The sequence below is a fragment of the Momordica charantia genome, assembly GCF_013281855.1.
Source record: "Momordica charantia cultivar OHB3-1 chromosome 11 unlocalized genomic scaffold, Mcharantia_2.0 BLBB01000011.1, whole genome shotgun sequence".
In the NCBI taxonomy this organism is placed as follows: Eukaryota; Viridiplantae; Streptophyta; class Magnoliopsida; order Cucurbitales; family Cucurbitaceae; genus Momordica; species Momordica charantia.
Genome location: NW_028275159.1, coordinates 10,310,783 through 10,322,731, shown reverse-complemented (window position 1 = coordinate 10,322,731; position 11,949 = coordinate 10,310,783). Strand labels below are relative to the sequence as shown.

Below are 11,949 nucleotides of genomic sequence, written 5' to 3'. Positions count from 1 at the left end.
AGTGCCAAGAACGCCTTCATCTTTGAGCTCTTGGTTACCCGTTCACAGAAATCTAGCACTAATGTGGTGCTCTACTGAATGCACTGTAATAAACTCAAGTTGGGTGCAGATGAGTATGAAGTAAATAGAATAGAATGACACTAATATTAACTGTGTAGAATTCTCTTAAAGAGTCTGTGTAGGAAAAATGACTTACCTTGAGTAAGGCTGCTCTCTTCCTTCTATAGAGAGAAAAAGCAGGTGAGCTTCAAAGTGAGGGACGAAGAAAAGAGGGTGACATGCCACATCTAGGTCTTTTCCCTCCTCTTACTGCGAGTGGAGACGTAGTGGTGTCCTGGGTGATCCTCTAAGGCATATCGTAGTTTGAGTACAATATATCAATACCCTACCGTTGGCTGTCCTTTGTACAGGATGCTCAAGTCCGTTCGACTCCTAAGTTGGTGCGCTCAATCTTTTGTAATTCCTCTTTGACCCAGTCTGCCTAGGTAGACGGGACTTGTGATATGTGGCATCTCGACTTTACCCTATAATGATAACTACTTCTAATTTTTGTTCTCTAAACTCCTCCGAATAAAAGATCATAGGTTCGAATTCCTAAACGTACATCAAGGGCAAAACACTTCTATTCCCTAATATTACCGTAATATAAAACATTCCTTTTCAAAAACATCTTTATAGAAGGTAGAAGGGTTGTAAGCAAGGCTGATGTCATTGAAAAAATATGAATGTGCATGGATATTTAAGGAAAAATCAGAAAAATAAACAAATAAACAAATTTTAGATTTTGTTTAAACAAATTTTGTTGACTTGCAAAAATAAATAGCTTTATCCTTGATAATATGATCTTGTTAAAAAGAAAGGAGAAAAAAAGCTAAACCAAAACTCACCCAGAGAAAAAGACTAAAATGACCTTGAAACATTTATCAATCTAGATTACGGATGAAGCGTAAATGAGTGATATAGAAAGGCAAAAAGACAATTACATAGAAGTGTCTAAATAACACAATTTTTTTTAAAAATTAATATATTTACAAAATCAAAACCTTGTTACTGTATTCCAACGAAATACTTGCTAATCAAGACCCCTATTTTCAAGTAGTAAAGCTATAAACAAAATAAAAAGAATTCCATTCTTCACACAGAAAACAAGCAACAGCAGGAACATCAATATTACATTCAAATACACTGCCAAGAAGAAAGGGGCACAGATCTAGCTGTGTACAATCATATGAAGATGCTACGATCATCTATTCAAGGACAATTACAGTGATCATCCAATTATACCTCCAAGCGATTCTAATGATACAACAGCAACATTCGTAACGGCGACAGATGACGAACAAGGCTTCTCATGCATATATAAGATATATATGAATAATGTACAAGAAAATGATTGTGAAATCATTATCCTCTTTTGATAGATAATATTATGTGTACATACATCTTCTAAGGTTTTGGTTGGCCATCGGGATTACGACCGAGAAGCTGGGACGAGGACGTCCATTTGGGATCTGATTGCTGCTGGTTTGTGGCCAAGATGGGCTGTGGCTGCTGTTGTCCCTGCTGTGCATGGGCACTACTAAAATGGTGTAAAGGAGGTCGGGATGATGAATACTGAGGAGGTCGATTGAACGGATTTCCATTTATCGATGGGACCTGTCCTGCTGCTATTCTAAGCCGTTGAACTTCTTCCTTCAGAGCTTCGCTCAGAGCTGTGGATCACAGAAAATACTCATATGAATCCTTGTGTATGTGAATGAACCTTCCCTTTAACTAAAGGAAAAGAGAGAACAAAGAAAGATCTAACAAACAACACATCCCAGAGAGAAGGGTAAACTCTAAAACATAAACATTTTCCTTCTTTCTTTTGCTTGTTTTGTGTGTTTTCGTTAATTTATATACTTGTTTTATGCCATGAAGTGGATTTAGAGAAGTGAAAGTTGAATCGAAAGGAACTTGCAACATGCATACCGTCCCGAAGCTGTGCTTGCTGCTCCATAGCCTGTAAACGAAGTTTTAGTTCCTTATTTTCGACGGTTAATCCAGTTGTATCTCTCTGCATGACATGAAATTCTCATATAAGAATTGGTACATACACTTGGATCAAAATTTAACGTCAAACCTCTTACATAAATGAAAATCCAGGGTTTAAAGAGTTTAAAATGGCCAGGATACCACAGTACAAGGCAAAAACAGAGTCATCTTGGTTGACGGTATCAATGAATCATCGGAAAGTGGGCGGTTTAAAAGATTGAACAATTGGAGTTTATAGTGGAACCATCACATTCTAAACTCAGATAAATTGAACAGCAAAGGGAAACAGAACATGTAAGAATGGACAGGTTTTTCAGACAACAATATAGCATATAAGGTAAAACCCAAATCTCCAATTAAGAAGAGAAGATATCATGATTTCAAGTTCTAAAAATGTAGAATGCAGCCATATTAAGACGAGAATTCCACATGATGGACGCCATTGATCCAACACGTAGAACTGAGATTGATAATTAAGTGAAGAAACCAGAATTATTTTCTGTTTCTGTGAGCTTTATGTGGATTCTTATAACATCAAATCAAGAGATTGTGTTTCAATCCTACGAATGTCATTTCTTTTCCAAAAGTGTTACGAATATACATAAGAAATTAAATATACTTTAACCTAACTTGTCAGATTTGGAAGAAGTTCAACATGTATAAGGTAGGAGTTCCATCCCCTAATAAGTTGTCGATTTGAACCTACTTCTCAAAAAAAAAAAACCTATCTAATTTTGAAAACCTACAAGCGAAGGGAGTGCTATAGATATATAGAAGACTAGAATACAATACTCTATCAAGCATCAACTTAGGCCTTCAAGTCTAGAGATGATTTTACATGATCCAACCTCATGACTCTCTGGGAATTCAAGACGACGTCTCAACTTTATAGTATTTTGTAGTCCCTTTTCTTCTACTTTACTAGAGATTCAACATACACCAGATCAGAGGGAAATACTCTGCTTATAGAATGAGCTATTGTTCAATTTCTGCTTCTAACCTGAGATTTTTCTTCAAGAAATCTAGATTCTATTCAACTTCAGCAGCAATACTGATATGGTTTCTGAACATCTGTAAGCCAAATGGGTTTCAGAAGAACACAAGCAACTTACATTTTTGGCCTACAACACTTCCAATCCACTGAAGAGCGAAACAGAATTCAATTCATACCTGTAGAATCGTCACCTGCGCCGACAGAGTGGTTGCTTCAGACTGCAGAGTCTGAACCTTCCTCTCCAGCTCGTTCGTGTACCGTATCTTCCTCTCTTTAGAACGAGCCGCCGATTGTCTATTCGCAAGAATCCTAGAAATCCAAATCCATCCCACCCAAGATTCAGTTCATCAGTTTCAAATTCAGTTCATTAGACTCAAAATTCCAGTGCAGAAGTTTCTTCTATCATCTAAAACGACCTCGAATTCAACAACAATGTGTAAGATCCAATTCAATTGAAGATAGAAAAAGAAAGTGAGTGATGATGACCTTTTAGCTCTTTTGGGGTCAATTAGGGCTAGCTCTGCAAGTCTCTCCGGGTCCATCGCCTTCTTCACTCCGTCAATTAGGGTTGAATCGGCTTCAAACGACGACGAAGACCCATCCATGGAAAGGCTATGTCGATGACGAACTGGCCGCTGTTCACTCACCGGAGTTTTCCTCCCCAAGGAATCGATCTCCCCGCAATCGCCGCCGAGGTCCAGATTCTTGAAGAAATCGGAGTCCATGGACAAGCTCCGCAAGTGACCGCCAAAGGGTCCGGAGACAACCGGCTCCGGCTTGGGGCGAACGGCGTCATCGGAGGCCTTGGGATTGGAGGAATCGACGGCCATGGGAGCGCCGCCGGCTCGGGGAGGAGAAGGGGAGGAGAGAATCGAAAGGTCAAGCTCCGAGGGGTCGAAGAAGAGAAGGTCGTCGAGGTTTGGGAAGCGGAAGGAACTGTCGGAGTGGGAGCGGCGGTGGTGGGAACCGCGGTGGGGATTTTCCGGCATCTGGTCGATATCCATCGCCGCCGCTTGCGGTGGCTTCCTCGCCGAGAATTTGGGTATCTCCATCAGCATCTGGTTTCTACGTTTGCTGTGAATTTGTGATAGCCGCGGCGGTGGTGGCGGTGGGAGTTGCAACGATCAACAGTTTATCAACAGCGAAATCTGATCTCTTTCTTCATTTTACTTCTACACTTCAATTTTATAATCTAGAGAAATTAAGAGAAATTAGAAATTAAATTAATTATGTTCCTGTTTTTGATTGGTTGTGTTCTTGAAGAGAAAATTGAACTGATCGTAAATTTGTGAAGATCGATGTTGCAATAAAATCAACAAACAAACAAAAAATGTGTGGGAAATTGAAATTGGTAAGTGGCGATTTTCTTTTGGTTGAGAAAATCGATTTTTTTGTGCGTCAAGTGTACCTAGTCCTTGCTTGCATTTCACATTATAGTTTCTCAATTTTGGCCAAATATATGTGTTTTTACTTCAACAACTCGAGTGAGAATTCAACTTCTTTTTTATTTCCGAACTATATTCAAATTGACAATTTTATACAAATTCATCTGTTTCATTGTTATTAATTTTTTATAGTATAGGTCACCAGACAAGGCATTTATTATCTTTTATGAATTAAATTTTTATCTCTCACAATTATGTTTGTTTTTTACTTTTTTTTTATATCCATGAGTGTCCGAACTAGCCTACACACCATTCGACTAATTTCACGAGACTAGCTACTACTTGATTCTACAACATTTGATTGCCAAAAAACTCATATTAAATCAACTATGTGGTTAGCCTAGTTTAAACTCATTCCTTTTAAATTCAAATTTATCTCGACTCTTTAAGTTTGTTGAAATAAAAAAAATGAAAAGAAGAAAGACTCAAAAGCACGAACTTTTAACCTTAAATTTCAATAATTTGGATTCTAGTTGTTAACAAGGTTGACATTATCATAATTTAGCAAGCAGCGTCACGTCACGAAGGTGAGAGAGAGGAGAGAAAGAAAATATGTTGTTTTTAATTATAAAATTTTGTCATGTCATCACAAAAAACCTAAAAAAAAGTTATTTCCATTTTGGTAAAAGTATATGATCTTGAAATTTATGGATTGAGATGGCATTTTTTCTCAAAACTATTCTCTGTGTTGGTGCAATTTTTGTGATCCTGATCCAACTGGAAATTTGGGTCAACTGAACCAAATGACCAAGTGGATCGACCGTCGAGTGATTAAACAAAGTTTGGGTCTTGGCTAGTAAAGATTGTGACCCGATGAGTTGTGAATAGGAGAAGGGCGAGAATCTTATTGTTTTTAAGACAGAGAGAGTTGATAGTCTACACGAGGTCTTGGCTCTGTTGGCGTGGTGCCAGTCTACCATAATCTGATACTTAAGTCAATATATGAGCTTAAGAGGAGAGAAGTAAATAGTGGTTTGAGAGAAAATGGCGTACCTTAAAAAGTCAAGAGTCCTTTTTATTTATAGGATTTGACCATGAAGATGATTAAGCAAAGGCGAAGGCGACCTGAAGTCAACTTTATATGACCATGAAGTTGAGGCAAAGGCGACTTGCAAAAAAAGAAGGTGAGTGGATGTTGGTTTTGGTGCCAGTCTACTATAATCTGATACTTAAGTCAATATATGAGCTTAAGAGGAGAGAAGTAAATAGTGGTTTGAGAGAAAATGACGTACCTTAAAAAGTCAAGAGTCCTTTTTATTTATAGGATTTGACCATGAAGATGATTAAGCATCTTGTAGTTTTAGGGATGATTGTGCATTGTGGTGCGAGTACAAAATCAAGAAACGAGCAATCGTGCAGTCTTTGCACTTTTTCTTTGGCCCCAGCCCGAAATGAGTCTTACTCGGGCTCGTGCTTGCTTGGTAAATTCACCTTAAACAATGGCCCCCCCTTTCGAGTTGGGTGAATCACCACATCATTTACATGAGGCGAAGAGTAGCCCAACTTCGAAAATAGCATTTTTGTCTAGACCGATTAGTATCTAACTACCGTTAATCTTTGTCCTTTAAGAACAGAGTTTATGTTCCCTGCGTTACGTATGATTTGCAAAGTCGAGGTAGTTCCCGAGGTTGAGGTAATGCTCAAAGCCCAAGTGATACTTGAGGCCGAGATAGTTCTCAAAGCCGAGATAGTTATTTCTTGAGGCCAAGATAGTTCTCAAGGTCGAAATATTGCTTGAGGTCAAGGTAACACTCGAGGCCGAGGTGATTTCTCAAGGCCGATATAGTGCTCGAGGCTGAGGTGACACTCAAGGCTTAGGCGATTTCTTGAGACTGAGATAGTTCTCACGGCCGAGGTAGTTTTTAAGGTAGAGATAACTCCTCGATCGTGGCCGCCCAGTCGACGTTAAGAAAAGTTCAGTGCATATTCTAATTAAGAACTCAAAAAGATTTCAACGCATCCTCAAGAGAATACCTCAAGAAGATTTCAGCACATCCTCGAAGGAAGACCGTACATTTCAATGCATCCTCAAGGGAAGACCTCAAGAAGAGTTGTTATCTGTGCTTGAGAGATGAACTCATCAAAGTTGACTAGAGTTTTCTTCTCGAGTGACCACAAATAATTCATCGTCCTGGAACCTTACCATGATATATAGTTGTAAAGGTTGTACCATTTGAGCTTCTGTCTACTTTAAAGCTTCGTTAATGAAGCGTTTTATGTAGTCGTGAAGACTTTCATCTATTCCCTGATGGAGTGTCAATAAGTGAGTGACAGTCATCTATTATTCTTGCAAACGATGAATTGGTTAGGAGAAGCTCGAGTCAATTCCTCAAATGAGGTGGTTGAATGTCTCTTAAGTTGTCGGCACCAGGCATTGACAAGTCATGTGAGTGTTAAGCAGAACGTTTGACACTTGATTTCATCTAGGGCCCCCTATGGATCCATCTATGAATGTATCAACATGATCTTAGAGATCTTTAATGTTGTCATATTGTTACATGGTATGTCGTTTGAGTTTGGCAGGTATCTCCACATTCATAATATTATTGACAAAGAGAGGACTTGACTTGCTAAGGGATTCTTATATAGTGGGTACTCTCTCGTTTCCTTCGAGGCACACCAAGGGATTATTGGGTAGTGTCGGTGATGTTGCCGTTTTGACATCAAATGCTAAGTTTTACGCTTGACATTGGTCATTTAAGAGATCACATAGATTTGTTATGCCTAAATTCGCATTGACGTTCTTCTTATAGTTGAGAAAGTCTTACATATCATTACTACTTGACTCACGCACGTTTGCCTGTAGATGGGTTTGGCCGTCATGTCTCTTGCTCTTAGTGTGGTATCGTGGAGGTGGGATCTCGTATGGTGGAGCAACCTTAGGATGACTCTATATTTGATCATTCCCTCCCATAATTAATTTCTCATACGAGGCATGGGTATGTTTTGTGGTTGTAGTGAGATTTTCACGCTCTCCTCTAACATCACAGGTTTGATGAGGAATGATGGATCAGCTCCCCTCTAGTTTTTTAGAAGGGCTAGGACGTTGACTTCGTTTTGGATTTGAGCAGTCCTCCTGAATGGTAAGACTGTCATGTGGGTCTATGACTAGAAATATTATAGCTATGAGCCTATGATAAAACCATGCTTTGACTGTAGTCCTCACAGACGGCACCAACTGTTGATGCAATTTCTGGGGATCTTGGTCGGATCGAAAGTTTGGGTCAACTGAATCGAACAACCAGTGGATCGACTGTCGAGTGATCAAATAGATTTTGGGTCTTGGCTCGAAAAAGTTGTGACCTGATGGGTTGTGAACAGGGGAAAGACGAGATCTTGTTATTTGGAAGATCGAGAGAGTTGATAGTCTACACGAGATCTTGGCTCTGGAAGTTGAGGTGAAGGCGACCTGTAAAAAGAGAAGGTGAGTGGTTACCGGCGTAGTGCTGGCCTACCACACTCTGATGCTTAAGTCAGTATATATGCTTAAGAGGAGAGAAGTAAAGAGTGGTTTGAGAGGAAATGACGTATCTTGAAAGATCAACAATCCTTTCTATTTATAGGATTTGACCATGAAGATGAATAATCAGTCTCGTAGTTCTAAGAATGATTGTGCATCGTGGTGTGAGCCCAAAACTGCGCAACGCATGCACACACACATCTGCTCAATGTCGCAGTTGCACAAGCGCAATGCCACGCAAGGGCGCCCTTGCCACACAATGCCCCCAGCGTTGGCCGCACAATGGCCACGCCCGCTAGCCGAACAATGTGCAGTCGTTGCAGCTTCTCCAGCCTAAGCTTGAAATGGGTCTTACTTGGGCTCGTGCTTGCTTGGTGAACTCACCCTTAATACTATATATTATTTGACCTGAATATATTTAATATTGAACATTAATATTTTATAAATGTTATCTTCGGAAAAAACGATTTTTGTAAGGTTGATCGATTTTATTTGTATTGTAATATATATATATAGAGATGACTTTATTAATGAATAATACCATAATAGATTACATCTGAAGAATGATTTTGAATAACATTATTTATAAATCGATATGAGAAACAACTATCCACAATTCAGAGATAGAACATGAATAATTTTTTTTTCTTTTTTTTTTTTTTTGCTGAAGTATCTACTGACAGATCATGCTACGGTTGATATGGATAAATTTCAATCCACTAAAATGCTTCTTCAACTCAATAATATGAGAAATTCAAGGAGAAGCTTCGCTTCGAGTAGTGAAATCTCCTTGCACTAGCTGAATCACCTCAAGACAATAGGAAAACAACACATGATTTCATATCTCTAAATGCACAATGAGCCTGGCACCTTTCGGATGACACAAAGTTCTACATGAAGGTGTGAATACCCCATCTCAATGTACTTGGCCAAGGAAAAAATGAGGGAATTAGAGCTGGATCAAATAGTTATCCCTAACCCAACCAAGGCAGACGTCGGGTGAACACGCCACGTCGGAGTTAATTTGAAACCAATCTGGAGGGACTATTAGTTCTTGCCTCATACCAATAATTCCTTCCTTCATACTCAAGGCATTTCTCTGTAAATTAGTCCTTCGATAAGAATAAATATAAGAATGGATCCATTTACACTTTTTTGCCTCATAATCCCAAATCAACAAATTATAATATATATATTATTGAACTAATATGAAAGGAAAAATCTGTAGAGAAAATATTTGATTGATCCACCTTCATTTGACAATACAACTTCCTATGTATACAAAATCAAGAATAACCAAATAACAAACTAATATAACTGCACAACAATCTAGAGTAACAGAATAACAAAATATAGGAACAGAAAAGTAAGTTGTTAACAAAAGTATCTATTCGTAATACGCCCCCTCAAGATGGACGATGGATATCCAGAATGCCCATCTTGGACATTAATGGAAAAAAGAAAAGCGGCAGACAACGACTTCGTAAACGGATCGACAAGCTGAAGACTAGAGCGAACTGGAAGAAGCTTAATGGTGCCAACAACAATCTTTTACTGAATAAAATGACAATCCAACTCGATATGTTTGGTACGCTCGTGAAAAACTTGGAGGCAAGATGAATAGCAGATTGATTATCACAAGAAAGCACCGTAGGAAGCTCAAAAGAAATATGAAAATCACGCAGAAGACTAGTTAGCCAAACAATTTTGTAAGCAGTAACTGAAAGAGCTCGATATTTAGCCCCAGTAGACGAGCGAGAAAAAATATTATGTTTCTTGAATTTCCAGGAAACCAAAGAATCGCCAAGAAAAACACAAAACCCGATGAAAAGGGTGAGACATGAACTGACTTAGTTGATGTACACAGCAAAAGCTCGGCAAAAGCTCATATTTGAAAACGAGAAACAAGAAACCACTGAAAGAAATATACCTTGACCAGGAAAGGTCTTCATAGAAGGTAACACATTATGAGCAGCTGCAAGATGAGACTTACAAGGGCGAGACATGAACTGACTAAGCTGATGTACAACAAATGTGATATCAGGGTGAGAAATGGTCAGGTACAAAAGTCGACCAATGAGATGACTAAATATCGAAGGATCAGTAAGTAAATCAACTTCAGAGGAACACAACTTCAAGCGAGGATCCATAGGAATAGAACTAGGCTTGCAACTAATAAATCCAGTGTCCTCGAGTATCTGTAATGTGTAATGACGCTGAGAAAGAAAAGTGCATGAAGAGGACTGATCAAGTTCAATAACAAGAAAATATTTCAGAGAACCAAAATCCTTGAGCTTGAACCGAGCATGAAGAAGAGCTTTCAGGTTATTAATGACAGAAATAAACACCCTAGTAACAATTATATCGTAAACACAAACAAGTAAAACAAGAAACGAAGCCCCATCACCCTTCACAAACAATGAATAATCAGCCTTTGATTGTCGAAAATCAAGAGTCAGTAAAAATTTTGAAAATTTTGAAAACCATTGGCAAGAAGCTTGCTTGAGGCCATAAAGCGATTTATGTAATTTGCATAACAACCGATCACCAATGACAGAAATAGGAGGTTTATATCCGAGAGGCAAGTCCATATATACTTCTTCAAATAAGTCTCCATGCAAAAAAGCATTATTCACGTCCAATTGAAGTAAAGGCTATCCCTAGACATTGGGACAGTAAGAAGAGTTTTAACAGTAACCAATTTAGCCACCTGAGAAAAAGTTTCCAAAAAATCAAAACCTTCCTATTGTGTGTATCCCTTGGCTACTAAACGAGCTTTGTAGCGCTCAATAGAGCAATCAATACGATGTTTAATTTTAAAAATTCATTTACACCCAATAGTATGCTTACCGAAAGGGAGAGAAACACACTTCAAGTACGATTGTCCTATATATGGCAGCAAGCTCAGCATCCATAGCAGCACACCAATGCTCAAAACCCACCGCTTGATGATAAAATTGAGGCTCAAAATTAGCAGAAACATTAAGAATCATAGCACGATGACCAGGAGAAAGTCGAGAGTAAGACAAACTATTGTAAATGATATTTAGTAGAAGTATCAGGCACAAATGCAGAATAAAGAAGACTATAATGATAGTCCTTCAAATAAGAGGGAGACCTTTTGGGTCGTGTAGAAAATCAAAGACCTTGTTCGGGTGCAAGAAGTAAGTTTTTATCTGATGTGTCAGAAGCAATAATGATGGCTGAAGTGGACAACTCATGAGGTAGCATAGCCTAATAAACATCAGAATGTATAGCTAGTTGTATCAATGTGTACCAAAGTCTCATTATGTGGTGGTAGAACTCTAATAATAGGCTATAAATCAGCCATAGCATGTCGCTGTACAGCATCTGGCGGATCTGGAATAGTGGGGACCGGGAGATCTGGAGCGACAATGGCCAGCGGGCCTAGAACAAGAAGGGCCGGTGAATTTGGAGCTGCAGCGGCTGGCGGGTTGCGTACCGCTACGACGACTGGTGGGTCTGGTACTGCTATGGCTGGTGGAGCTGGACCGGCATTGGCCGACAGTTTCGGTGGATTTAGAGTTGTAGGTGCCGGCGAGTTCTGATCCGCAATGGCCAATGGAATAGCATTTGCTGGCGGATTTGGAGTTGCGGCTACCAGAGGGTCGGATATTGCTGTGGTCAGCGATGGCGTCGGAATAGTAACAGGAGCAGGTTCTTTATACACAAGGGGTGAAGCCATATGTTCATCAAATGTCCATCAAACTGTTCAACACTAGAGTTAGTGGGAATATGGGACAAATCACTGCCACAATGAAGAACCTTGGGTAAAAAAAAAACCATGAAACGAATAAGAAATGACATATTTCTCAGTAACTTTGTGAAAGGGGAAAACATCCTCATGAAATACAACATCACGGGAAATAATAAATTTCTGATTTGTAATATCATATAGCCCGTATGCTTTCATTCCAGGTGGATACCCAAGAAAAATAACTGGAATAGCTCGGGTTGAAATTTAGACCGATTGACAGTAAGTGTAGAAGCAAAAC

The 11,949-nt window shown here is 39.1% G+C and overlaps 1 protein-coding gene across 1 annotated transcript; it reads right to left on the bottom strand.

Moving 5' to 3' along the window:
- Nucleotides 1-1,154: 1,154 nt before the first annotated feature.
- LOC111025006 (transcription factor VIP1) lies at nucleotides 1,155-4,334 on the bottom strand. Its single transcript, XM_022302850.2, has 4 exons — nucleotides 3,515-4,334; nucleotides 3,205-3,337; nucleotides 1,972-2,056; nucleotides 1,155-1,712 (listed from the first exon to the last, which is right to left on the bottom strand). Exons 1-4 carry the CDS (start codon nucleotides 4,084-4,086, stop codon nucleotides 1,447-1,449), a joined length of 1,056 nt encoding a protein of 351 aa, XP_022158542.1. The 5' UTR covers nucleotides 4,087-4,334; the 3' UTR covers nucleotides 1,155-1,446.
- Nucleotides 4,335-11,949: the final 7,615 nt, after the last annotated feature.